We start from the raw sequence: 11,437 nt of genomic DNA, 5'->3' as shown, positions 1-11,437 counted from the left end.
GTGTGTGTGTGTGTGTGTGTGTGTGTGTTAAATGGACAGTGGAGCGTGACAGACAGACAGGCTCTCACACTCTGAGGCCCACTCTGCCCTCCAGCTACGCTTAGTTCAGACAGACAGAGAGGGAGAGACTGTGGCAGACAGAAAGAAGTGATTTTTTTTTTTTCTTTTTTTTTTTTAAATTAGATGCTTGTGTCCCTAGGCTGTGGATTCCACTGGGAAGGTGAGAAAGGGGGGGGGAGGATTGATGAAGGGACGAAGAGAGAGGTAGACAAAGGGAGCAAGGACGAGCAGGAACTGGACTTCTAGAGCTTCTGACTGATGGAGGTGTGCCAAATATTGTAAAAGTTTTTTTCCTTTTGACCATGGGGTTTTGTGTGTGTGTGTGTGTGTGTGTGTTGACAAAGACTGATAGAGTTCAGGTGGTCACAAAACGACCATGTCCCCAGGGTACAAGGATATTAGCTTCCACCGACATCACACGGGAGGCCTGCTGTGTTGTCTGACTACCACACACACACACACACACTAACATTCACACACACAAACACACTAGTCATGCATTGACATATGCCCAACACACACATAACACTACAAAAACATAACACAGGTAGGGCAATCCATCAACACCCATGAGAAACTGCCTCTCTCCGTCTTTCAGTTCAATCTACATTAGTATTCTTCTTCTCTCCTTTTTGCCGTCTTACCTGCTGTTTTGTCTTGTAGGCAGTAATCCGGAGAGTTCTCAAAGTAGACCAGGTCATTCTTGGTGGCCTTCCTGAAGGCTTTGTTTGCTACAGCAAAGCCTGTCCCATCCTGATTCATCGTCACCTCGATGGCCCCGTTGTATTTCCTCCTCAGGAAGTCACCGGTCTTCCTGAAATCTGCCATGGCCATCCAACATGTCCGCAGCGTACAAGAGCCGCTCACCCCGTGACATTTACACTCCAGCTTCATGAACCGCTTCACTGCCTAAATACATAGAGAGAAGTGCGAGTTGTGCGTATGTTGTTACAGCCATCGTCACATTGGTTTTACATGTACTAAAAATGTGGAGCTAAGGCATAATGTAGGGGGTAAAAGATTGGTTTAAATTTCATGAAAACGTATTTTTCACTGCCCCACACTTAAAGATTGTTTTCAAATCTTAACAAATGTTAAAAAAGTCCTCACACGTGACATGTAATGACAGATTCAACCATTTGGTTTCTATAGTGTGTGGAGAGCAACGTTCTGGCCAGAACATTACACCACACACTAACAAATTCCATTAACTAACAACCAGATTCCCTAATCTCACAACCAGAAGTCTCCCTGATCAAATTTGACTTTAGAGTAGCTTGGGCTGGGCTTCAACCGGAGATTGGTGCTCACTGTGAAGATACCCGCTGATAACACCGCCTTCCCGGTCAGGACGGTTAAAGAACTCTTCCCCGAAGCCTGGTCGCCTAGGTGAGTGTAAGCAACAATGGAGCTAACTAATGCTCTGTTTGCAGTGTAGCCGTAGCGCTGTTAGCACTGCCCCGTTCCCTCCACCCTCTTTTTCCCTTGTGTCTGCTGTTAGCTCCGTATGAGCACCTCTCTCCCGCAGAAGCCCGACCGGGTACAACCAAGTCTAGACTGCGTACTAGGCTGTTGTCGCTGTTCCCCACATAACAAAGGATATCAAAACGTAAATACTGAACATTGGTTGGCTAGGGTCAAGTCAAGTCAAGTTTATTTTATCCATAAAAATGGAAATTTCAGTGCTCACACCCGCCATCATACCCATTAAAACTAGAGAATAAATACAATACAACAAACACACTACAACATAATACTATACATAAATATATATATATATATAATTTTTTTTTATAAAAATGTACTTTTAAAGTGCTTGTTGTGCTGTCTAATAGCCTGAGGTATAAAAGAGATAGCATACCGTTTAGTTTGTGTCACAGGAGGTCTTAGCCTACCGCTACGCTCCATAACCCCACCAGTCAGATTACCATGAAGAGGGTGACCCGGGTCCCTTGTTATTTTCAGTGTCATTTTTACCAGATGATCATCATATACCTGATTCACTGTATTTAATTCTCCAACCATTTTCAACCAGCCCTTTTAGTCACTCTATCAATCCTGGCCCTCTCAGTTACCCTAGCATTCTCCCCCCCCCCCCTTGATATCCACTGCCTCAGCTGTGGTCTTATTTCTCCTGTAATCTGACTAATTCTTTAGTTTTCTTAACATTGAGTTCCAGGAAATGTGTATCACAATAATCAAAAAAGGCTTTTATCTCATTTTGATAGTAGCTATAATCATCTTTTTCGATCAACCCAATGAGCGCTGTGTCGTCAGCAAATTTAACAACCTGACAGCTTGCCTGTATGGACTGTAAAGGCTTCACAAAGAGCTTTTGCCGTAGTCTACGTAAGTGGCCTGGTGTTTATACTTGTGTGCTAGTGTGTACGTCAAGCTGGCAAGTTTTTGTGTGTGTGGGGTGTGTTTGGTCGAGGTAGAAGTGAGAGAGTGGCGGCGATAAGCTTTGGAGCGAGTACTGACTCAAGAGTCATAGTGAGAGAAACAAAGTGTCTCCCCTGTGCTTTTCTGACCAAGGTGAGACATCTTTAGCAGGAAAAGTTAACCATCTTTTTGATTTGTTGTTGACGTTGTTTATGTTGAAGAAGATCCAGGAAATGAGTCGGGGGAAATGCAACTCTACCAAGCCACAGCCGAGAGACTTGCCGCGACATGTTGTTACATTTTTCGAGAGGTGCACGTCAGGCTATAGGATATGGTCCGTCGTAGACGCAGAAGGGTCTGCGGGGGTATGCCGTTGTTTTGACGCAGAAGCATAAAATGGCCTTAAGGATGTAAAGAATACTGTAACATACCTCACACCACAAGAAAATCTGGCAAGATTATCTTTAGAACCAAATTGGGGTTTTGCTTACAATTGTCCTGAGGGGGAATCAAGCCCAAAAAAGCTTGATTCTCGTCTGGTGTGTACCCTGCATTAATGCACCTCTTGTGGTATCGATCTGTAGTCACCTAGATAATCTTTGGCTTCATCTGCCAAGGTTTGAATATAAGTATCCACCTTTAAATTTTCCGACTCCACTCCAATTCAATGAAAGTGAAAGGATTTTGTTGTAGGTGCTCAAAGTATTGAAAATTTAAAAACGCACCCTGGATAATCCATAGATCTCTGTGAACTGTTTTCATCTAAGATACTGATAGCCTGATTAAAACTGTTGACAGTGAAGTCTCTGGATTACCCAGTGATATGGAGACATTCTGGAAAGAGGTGTTGCTGTTGAATTCTCTTAATGTGTTTTCCCACGCTGATAGCACCACATACAAAATCAATAACATAACAAAGAATTAACATAAATCTCAGACACCATACCAGACCAATTACACTTTGTATTAAAGGGATAGTTTTGATCTAGTTAAGAGAAGCAGGCACGATTACCGGCAACTACCAGCACGAAAGCTAAGCAATGTCTTGCTGTGGACAGAAGCATTAGCAAAACATATTTTATCTACCTAAAAAAGGACCACCTAAAAATATCAAAAATCGGTTTAAGTGTACAGTCTATTTAGAATATTTTTACTGCTTTTACCTTGCCGCCAGAAAGCTCTTTCCGACAGGAAACTGAAGCCGTTGCATACATCAATGCTCTCTTCAAAAGGACCAGACTCCTTTGACAAAAACAATCATTGTACCCCACAGAACCCAGCACTTGCTGGTCTAACATTGGCTCAATTGGTCAGTATGTTTTTGTTATTGTGTGACTGTGGTAAAATTACAGTTTCTGTAAGGAGTCTGGTGGCTTTAAAGAGAGCGCTCTGACGGTTTCTGTTGTCATTGTATAGGGCTGTTTGACAGCAAGGTAAAGTGGTAAATATAGTGTACACTTACACTGGTATTGATTTATTTATTTTTAGGTGGAAAAATATATTTTGGCTGCTGCCCCCAGCAGTACATTTCTAGGTAATACACTGACTGTGGATAAGTATCTCATAAAAATCTTGAAAGATCCAAACTTAGATTAAGTTTGGATCTTTCAAATTAGATTTTTCATCATTCTATTAGATGATCATCTGGTAAAAATGACACAGAAAATAACAAGGGACCCGGGTCACCCTCTTCATAGTAATCTGACTGGTGGGGTTATGGAGCGTAGCGGTAGGCTAAGACCTCCTGTGACACAAACTAAACGGTATGCTATCTCTTTTATGCCTCAGGCTATTAGACAGCACAACAAGCACTTTAAAGTACATTTTTATAAGTTTTTTATATATATATATATTTATGTATAGTATTATGTTGTAGTGTGTTTGTTGTATTGTATTTATTCTCTAGTTTTTATGGGTATGATGGCGGGTGTGAGCACTGTAATTTCCATTTTTATGGATAAAATAAACTTGACTTGACTTGACTTGACCCTAGCCAACCAATGTTCAGTTTTTACGATCTGATATCCTTTGTTATGTGGGGAACAGCGACAACAGCCTAGTACGCAGTCTAGACTTGTTTTACCCGGGTCGGGCTTCTGCGGGAGAGAGGTGCTCATACGGAGCTTATACAGTGGATCACAAAGGGAAAAAGAGGGTGGAGGGAACGGGCAGTGCTAACAGCGCTAACGGCTACACTGCAAACAGAGCATTAGTTAGCTCCATTGTTTGCTTACACTCACCTAGGCGACCAGGCTTCCGGGGAAGAGTTCTTTAACCGTCCTGACCGGGAAGGCGGTGTTATCAGCGGGTATCTTCCACGTGAGCACCAATCTCCGGTTGAAGCCCAGCCCAAGCTACTCTAAAGTCAAATTTGATCAAGGGAGACTTCTGGTTGTGAGATTAGGGAATCTGGTTGTTAGTTAATGGAATTTGATAATACACTGACTGTGGATAAGTATCTCATAAAAATCTATTTTAAAAGATCCAAACTATCCCTCTAACACATGATCTGTAACCAAAAGTGTTATCCGTATAAGGAAAAACATGTCAACGCAAGGTGTAAATACACTAGGGCTGTCACTTTTACAAAATAAAAAATCAAGTTTAAACTCATTTCAATGTAACTCACCTAGTTTATCCTCCTAACTAGCTTCTTCAAATAAAAAGTAACAGCCCTAAAATGCACTAAGAATGCATTGCGATTAGGACTGGCACTGCCTGGTGTCTGAATCCCAGCAAGGTGTGAATGCGGTCTGTAAAAAAATCCCTAACTCCCCTAACTCTGCAACCACTGTTTGTCTGCTCCACCTACATGATGATGATGATATAGAGATTTGATCACAGTGCAGGTGGAACCGAGATAATGAGAACGCTATATATATATATATATATATATATATATATATATATATACACACACACACTACAAGATGAAAGTGATAAAATATGTTTTGTAATTTAGATAAATTGATTCTGCTATAATTGCACACTTACTGTCCTGCCACAACGGTTGTTATGTAGGTTCATTAGCGCCCGTGCATCTCGGACCGTCCTCTCTTTGGCATCTATGAAGTCTCTGGCAAACTTTATTCCATAGTTGATATTATCACTACAGCCACCCCAGTCAAACTCTCCTCTCTCATCGCTAGCCCGTCCACGCTTGTGCGGGTCGCAGTTACATGTCTTCAGCTCCCCCTGGCTGCAGGCACGAGTGAGCGCATACACCACTCCTGCTGAGGAGATGGCGTAAACGAATGCTGCTTCACGACTGCCTGAGAAAGAGAGACAGAGAGAGAAAGCACATAAGCAAGAAAGAAAAAAGAGTTTAGACTTTGTTACTTGTATCATGCAATAAAAGAGATTCTCTACAATCTAAAGACTTAAAACTGTGCAGCCCACATGTTCACATGCTCGCACAGATACACATAATGCCATGACCAGGCCTGGGCGTGAGCCATCAGGACATGAAGGTGCAGCTGACGGGGGCATATCAGGTCTGGTGTGGAGTATAGGACAGTTCTGTTTAAATATTATCATGGAAATAATCCCAGCTGCGGGGCTCTCCTCTGCTCACATAAATTGTTTAAATACAGACACAGTGATACCCCATTAATCAGCACCAGGGAGATGTCAAGCATTTTTTACAATTGCTGTGCTTTTCTGTTCTCTTTAGTTCCTTAGAATATGACTCATCTATTGTGTGGCCAAAGACACATAGAGAATTAGATATAGTGTTTAGTCACAGTTGCTTTATGCAGCACCCGTGGGAGTGAAGCCTCAAAAGACAACAGCTAGAGACAGAGGAACTTGTCTGTCTTTAGTCACAGCCTGCGGTGTTCACTTGGTGCATTCATACTTAAAGTTTAAAAAAACATGCTTGCTGTTTCAGATAGAAGAAAATGATGCACCTGAAGTTATATTCTAATTTTCCCTGTGAGTATAAATTCATCTGCTGTATGGAATCAGCTCCTTGTGAAGTAGAGATCTTTCAGTACCATTATTTAACTTTAACTTGCGTATTGCCTGGTAATGGTATTGGACAATACCAGTACGTTGAAACCTCTGTATGTTACTAACCCTGTATGGTAGGGACATTATTGCTATCATTAGTAGAGCTTAGATTGGGGCCAAAAACTCGGGACCCTACCCAAGCCCAGCCCAGCCCGACACATTAACTGTAAATATTTATTATGATTATGAGCTAGAGCCCAATTTAAACCAGACAATTTTTTAATACCTGGGCCGTTATAACTGATGTTCTCAACTACAATTCTGAGTTGTTTGAACTACAGAAATCTGTTTAGAATTATGGTAATGAATAAAGCAACAAGGACGAAGCATGTAAACTGCTTTGTTTGTTTATTCAGAACGAAATGGATTGCAAATGGATCCGAATGAAGAAACGTAAATAAAAACTTGACCCTAGCTCCCTCCCTCAGCCGAATAGTGTGGGTAACAGGTCAAGGCAGCAACATAATCAAAGCCCTGGAACCATATAGGAGACTTTCTTGTATCCATCACCTAATTAATACTGTCCTTTGCCACAGTCTGCATGCCAACATACTGGCCGCACTACCCAGAGCTATGGGAGAAGCTGGCATAGCTTTCTCCCCACCCAATTATGCTAGTAAAGTAAAACACAAATGCTGTGAGGATAGTGGCAGAAAATATTGGCCCAACCCGGCCCGTTATTTCCCCCATCCGATGGATACTAGGACTATAGTCATGTGAGTTACATGTTCACTACGTCGGTAAAGCTGTTTCCATCTTTCATTTTGCGCACTGTTTTTCGAAAAAGGCCAACACCACATCAAGCGAGCGTCATTTTTTGTTTTGCAGATTTGAGGATGTTTATTTTGCCATTTCCATCAACAGTTTCTAATGCAAATACGTACATAAAAATACATTGATGGAAACATGACTATTGTTGTATGGCCTGGCTCAGGTTAAACCCTTTGTGAAACATAAACAAATACATATAGAGAATCAATGCCATAGAATCTTCTTTTATTTTCTAGTGTGACAGTCATATTTTTAAGCCATGGTATCGGATCGGTGCTTAGACTCGGGTACTTACCAATACCAGCATTTTAGGCAGCATCTGAGGAATTCCCGTTACTGGTATCGGTATCTGAAAAAACTCTATTGTAAAGTAAAAGCAAGCATGTCCCAAGGGCGTGGGAATCCTACACGTAGCTTTTTTTTTTGTTTCATCAACTTTGTTATCGTTTTTGATTCAGAATCATAGAAGGTAAAAATCACAATTCATATGTGGATACATGTTTCAACCCCACCCATAATGTCCATGTCTATACGATCCTGGTCAAAACACTTTTGTCTAGATATTTAAAAGGCTATCACGGCTACCCTGGACTTTGGTAAAGATTTTAAAGGCTCCTCATGATCCCCCCTCTGGCCCATTGATGACCATCTTACACCAATGCTTTGAAACATGACAAATCATCTCAAACACGGTTTCTATTTTTTGCTGTTATTTCTGGTTCCCAGAGCATGAATGCTGATGTTTTTGGTGACTATGCAACATTTTCATCTTGTGCCACCACCAAGCCAATTTATTTGTAACTTGCACACAAGAAACCTCAACATCTAATAAAGATCACATTCATGCTCCCCACTTTCTATGAGCACCACATTCAGGCTGCAATATCAATTCTAATAAAAACCCAATTTTAGACCCTTGTCTACAAAGGACGTGTTTCAGCCGTGTTTGTCCAGTCATTCATCCCACACACACATTTGACATTCCCAAGCTTGAAGCCCTAGTTCCTATTTTAATCAAGCATGCTACGCAGGCTGTGCTTCACATGCGTAACTATACATAAAGCATTGATGTATTGGTCTCTTTTTGAAAATATTTTGTTTCCAAATACTCTGTATATGGAAATAACAAAACTTTTTATCAGGTTGGCTCACAGTTGCCTGTTATCAAAAGGTGCATAGTACATTTCTTTTTCTTCGTCTGTTAAACTTTCCCCTTTTCTAACCATGCCCAAACACATAATTGTTGTAGTTTGATCAAGTTGTAAGTATTTTAATGATTAGCAAAGTATTACATAATCTGCAGTCTGTGATAAATAATGCATTACATTAATGAATTTAGTTTTGAATTTACAACACTGTCCAGCAGAGTAACTCAAATGCATGAGTGAAGCAGTACTTCCTATTTTCAAGAATACCACCACTTTAAAATAACATCACAAAACTAACTGATTAGTACTTAATTATACTAAAAGTAGAGCACTTTTGTATCTGAAAACAAGGTTCACTCTGCAGACCTAGTATCTGAACCAGCCTGGGCTAGAGGAGTTTTTTGTGATCCAACCTGCTTTCTCTGTATTCACTGGAATGTCCTATTCCATCTCTGGGGTGAGGAGAAGGGGGCAGTGGGTACTGTTGAGGGGGCGTATGTTGGGGAGGATAGAGAAGGGCATTGCTGGTCATCATTCAAACCTGCGCTGTTTGTCTGACAGGGAGAATATCTCACTAAATATTTACATCTGCGTTACTGTTTATTCCTGTTCTACACACACACACACACACACACACACACACACACACACACATGCAGCCTGTGTCTCATATCTGCTATTTTTTCTTTACAACAATAACATGTCAGATACTAAGTCTGTGGAGACAAGCACCTTATTTGTGCAACCTTGATCCAGATTCACTTAAATGAACTGCTGTAAAGCATTTACCATTATTCCGTGCTCCTAAAACAACAAAGTCAAAGGAAATTATACTCCAAACCATAACCTCTAAAATGTAGCATTATTACATTTTTACTGGATGCACTGCATGCAACAGTGACTTACAGGTGCATCACTGCATCTATGCTCTGCATTCAGAATGCTGCTGTAATGATCTACAATGACTACTTTTAGTTTAACTGCAAAATAATGTGGCATTGTCAATTTATAGAACACTCATCATTTAATCTCTGTTTGTGCAAAATAACCAGCTTGCTTAAGACACCTGAAGAGCTGCTGTCCCTCTGTTATTCAATACATATTCATGATTCAGACAGTTATAAAAGCCTTCCTACATATATGTATGTATGTATGTATGTATGTATGTATGTATGTATGTATGTATATATGTATGTAAACTATGTATGTTGTAACATGCATGTGTGCCTGTGTGCATATGTGTATGGGTATTAATCTGTTACAAAGCAGAGAGGTCTGGCAAGAGTGTAAAAACAAAACGACGACAAGACTGCGTCTCAAAGCCCATGTGTTTATTGACGAGGTGTAAGGCATTACAACAGTCCATTAGCAACTATAAACACGGAGCATGAGCGTGTGAGTATGAGAAGCAAAGATCGGAGAAAGAACAGAGCAAGGGGAGAAGGACGGAGTGGAGAAGGGAGAGATAAGGCAGTAAAAATGAAGAAGACAGATGAGAATTAGGAGTGACGTAGTAGCAGATGGGGCTCAGGCTCAGTATCTCTACTCTTTGGCCTCATAGTCAGTAATAATCAGTCAGGCAGACATGTGGACACCCACATGGACTTACTCCGTAGCAAGACACGTCCAAACACGGTGTGGTCGCGGTCCAGTGTGCTGCAGTTCCAGCGGTGGTGTCTGAACTGGTGCTGGCACTCTCTGATCCACTCTTTGGTGCCCTCACCGATGGCCTGCATGATGTCTGGGTGGCGCTGGCAGAGTTGCCGCTGCTTGTTCACCAAGCCCGGGATGTTGTCACAGATCACACGGGCCCCCAGCGCACCGATGTACCTAAAGGTGCAAGAAACACAAGAAACTTCTAGGAGGTTTTGAACTGAATCCACACCAATTTCATTTAGAGGGATTCATATGTGGAATACGATGTACAGAAGTGACCGGTGGGATATTGCAATTAATTATAACATATGGGTGCCCTCATATGGTATGTGTATACACGTGGATACACATACTCTCAAAGGTGGCAAGTGAAGGAGAATTGCAGTAACCATCCTCTGTGAGTCAAAGTTCACTACACTTAACAGTTTAAGGTTTTCAAGCAGGAGGGGAGTAGAAACCATTTACTTCCCTCTCCAAATAAATAAGCACTTAACCTCTCCCCACAAGACCTGCTTGTGTATGTGCATTTAAATGGTTCCCAATGGGATAGTTGAAATCATGTCATCACAAATCAGCACAAAGTCTGGGGTCTCCAATAACCTTGTCAAACTAAGACCCCATTTACGCACTTTACTCCTTTCTTTCTTTTTGCATGTTCGCTCCAATGCTCATCTTACTCACAGTTCTCTGGCATGCCTCTTCCAATCTTTCTCTGTGCCCTAATAAAATAGACTTCTACAGTATCCTATCAAGATAAATGCTGTGTTGAGTTTACCCAAAATATACTCTAAACCTAATTGTGTGTATAAGACCTTATGCAGCGCGGTGGCTGCAGGTTTTTGACGGGTCAGCGAATGGAGGTCAGAGAGCGTGTAGTTTTTGTGGTTGTGGTTTACGAGGTGGGGCGAGAGGATGGAGACTGGAGGCTCTCTGCTCCCCAGAGTGGGATTAGAGTGGAGGAAGAAGAACAGAGTGCTCATCAAAGGAAAGATCCAGAGCAGCAATTTACACTTAATTTTCCTCTCTGAGAGTCAGGAGGACTTGTGGATTTTATAGGATAGTAAATCATTATCAGCAGGTCTAAAACAAAGTGTTGTGAAGCCCTGCGACTTTACTGAGAACTAAGAAAGACAAGTAGGACACAAATAGTGAAGGCTTCCTTTGACTTATGATGACAGCTGATATTACATTGTGGCCAATGTGATTGGATCACACAAGAAGCATAATGTATATAAGCAAATGCGGCAAACAGGCAAAGTCTTTTCACTTTTCTGTTATACTAGTAGTCAAACTAGCAGCTGCCTGGCAAATTCATGCACACTAATTGTTCAGACTACTACCTTTGACAAATACTTGGCAATGGTGGGAGTTCTTATTATTTTACAAAACAAAATCTAATATTTTTGCGA

General features: G+C 41.3%; 2 protein-coding genes across 2 annotated transcripts in view; one reads left to right on the top strand and one right to left on the bottom strand.

The window, feature by feature from the left end:
- The window catches only part of LOC116692455 (rho-related GTP-binding protein RhoA-C), a 732,216-nt gene that overhangs the window by 63,749 nt on the left and 657,030 nt on the right, over positions 1-11,437 (top strand). The gene's annotated exons all lie outside the window — the stretch shown is intronic.
- LOC116692445 (protein Wnt-2b-A) overlaps positions 1-11,437 on the bottom strand; it is a 19,970-nt gene that overhangs the window by 2,465 nt on the left and 6,068 nt on the right. The window contains exons 4-6 of the mRNA XM_032520752.1: positions 9,982-10,202; positions 5,437-5,714; positions 705-969 (exon numbers count right to left, since the gene is read on the bottom strand). Coding sequence (XP_032376643.1) covers positions 705-969; positions 5,437-5,714; positions 9,982-10,202 — 764 coding nt within the window. The remainder of the gene's footprint in view (positions 1-704; positions 970-5,436; positions 5,715-9,981; positions 10,203-11,437) is intronic.

Source organism: Etheostoma spectabile, chromosome 7 (assembly GCF_008692095.1).
Source record: "Etheostoma spectabile isolate EspeVRDwgs_2016 chromosome 7, UIUC_Espe_1.0, whole genome shotgun sequence".
NCBI classification, from domain to species: Eukaryota; Metazoa; Chordata; class Actinopteri; order Perciformes; family Percidae; genus Etheostoma; species Etheostoma spectabile.
This window is presented reverse-complemented; position numbering and strand designations above follow the sequence as displayed.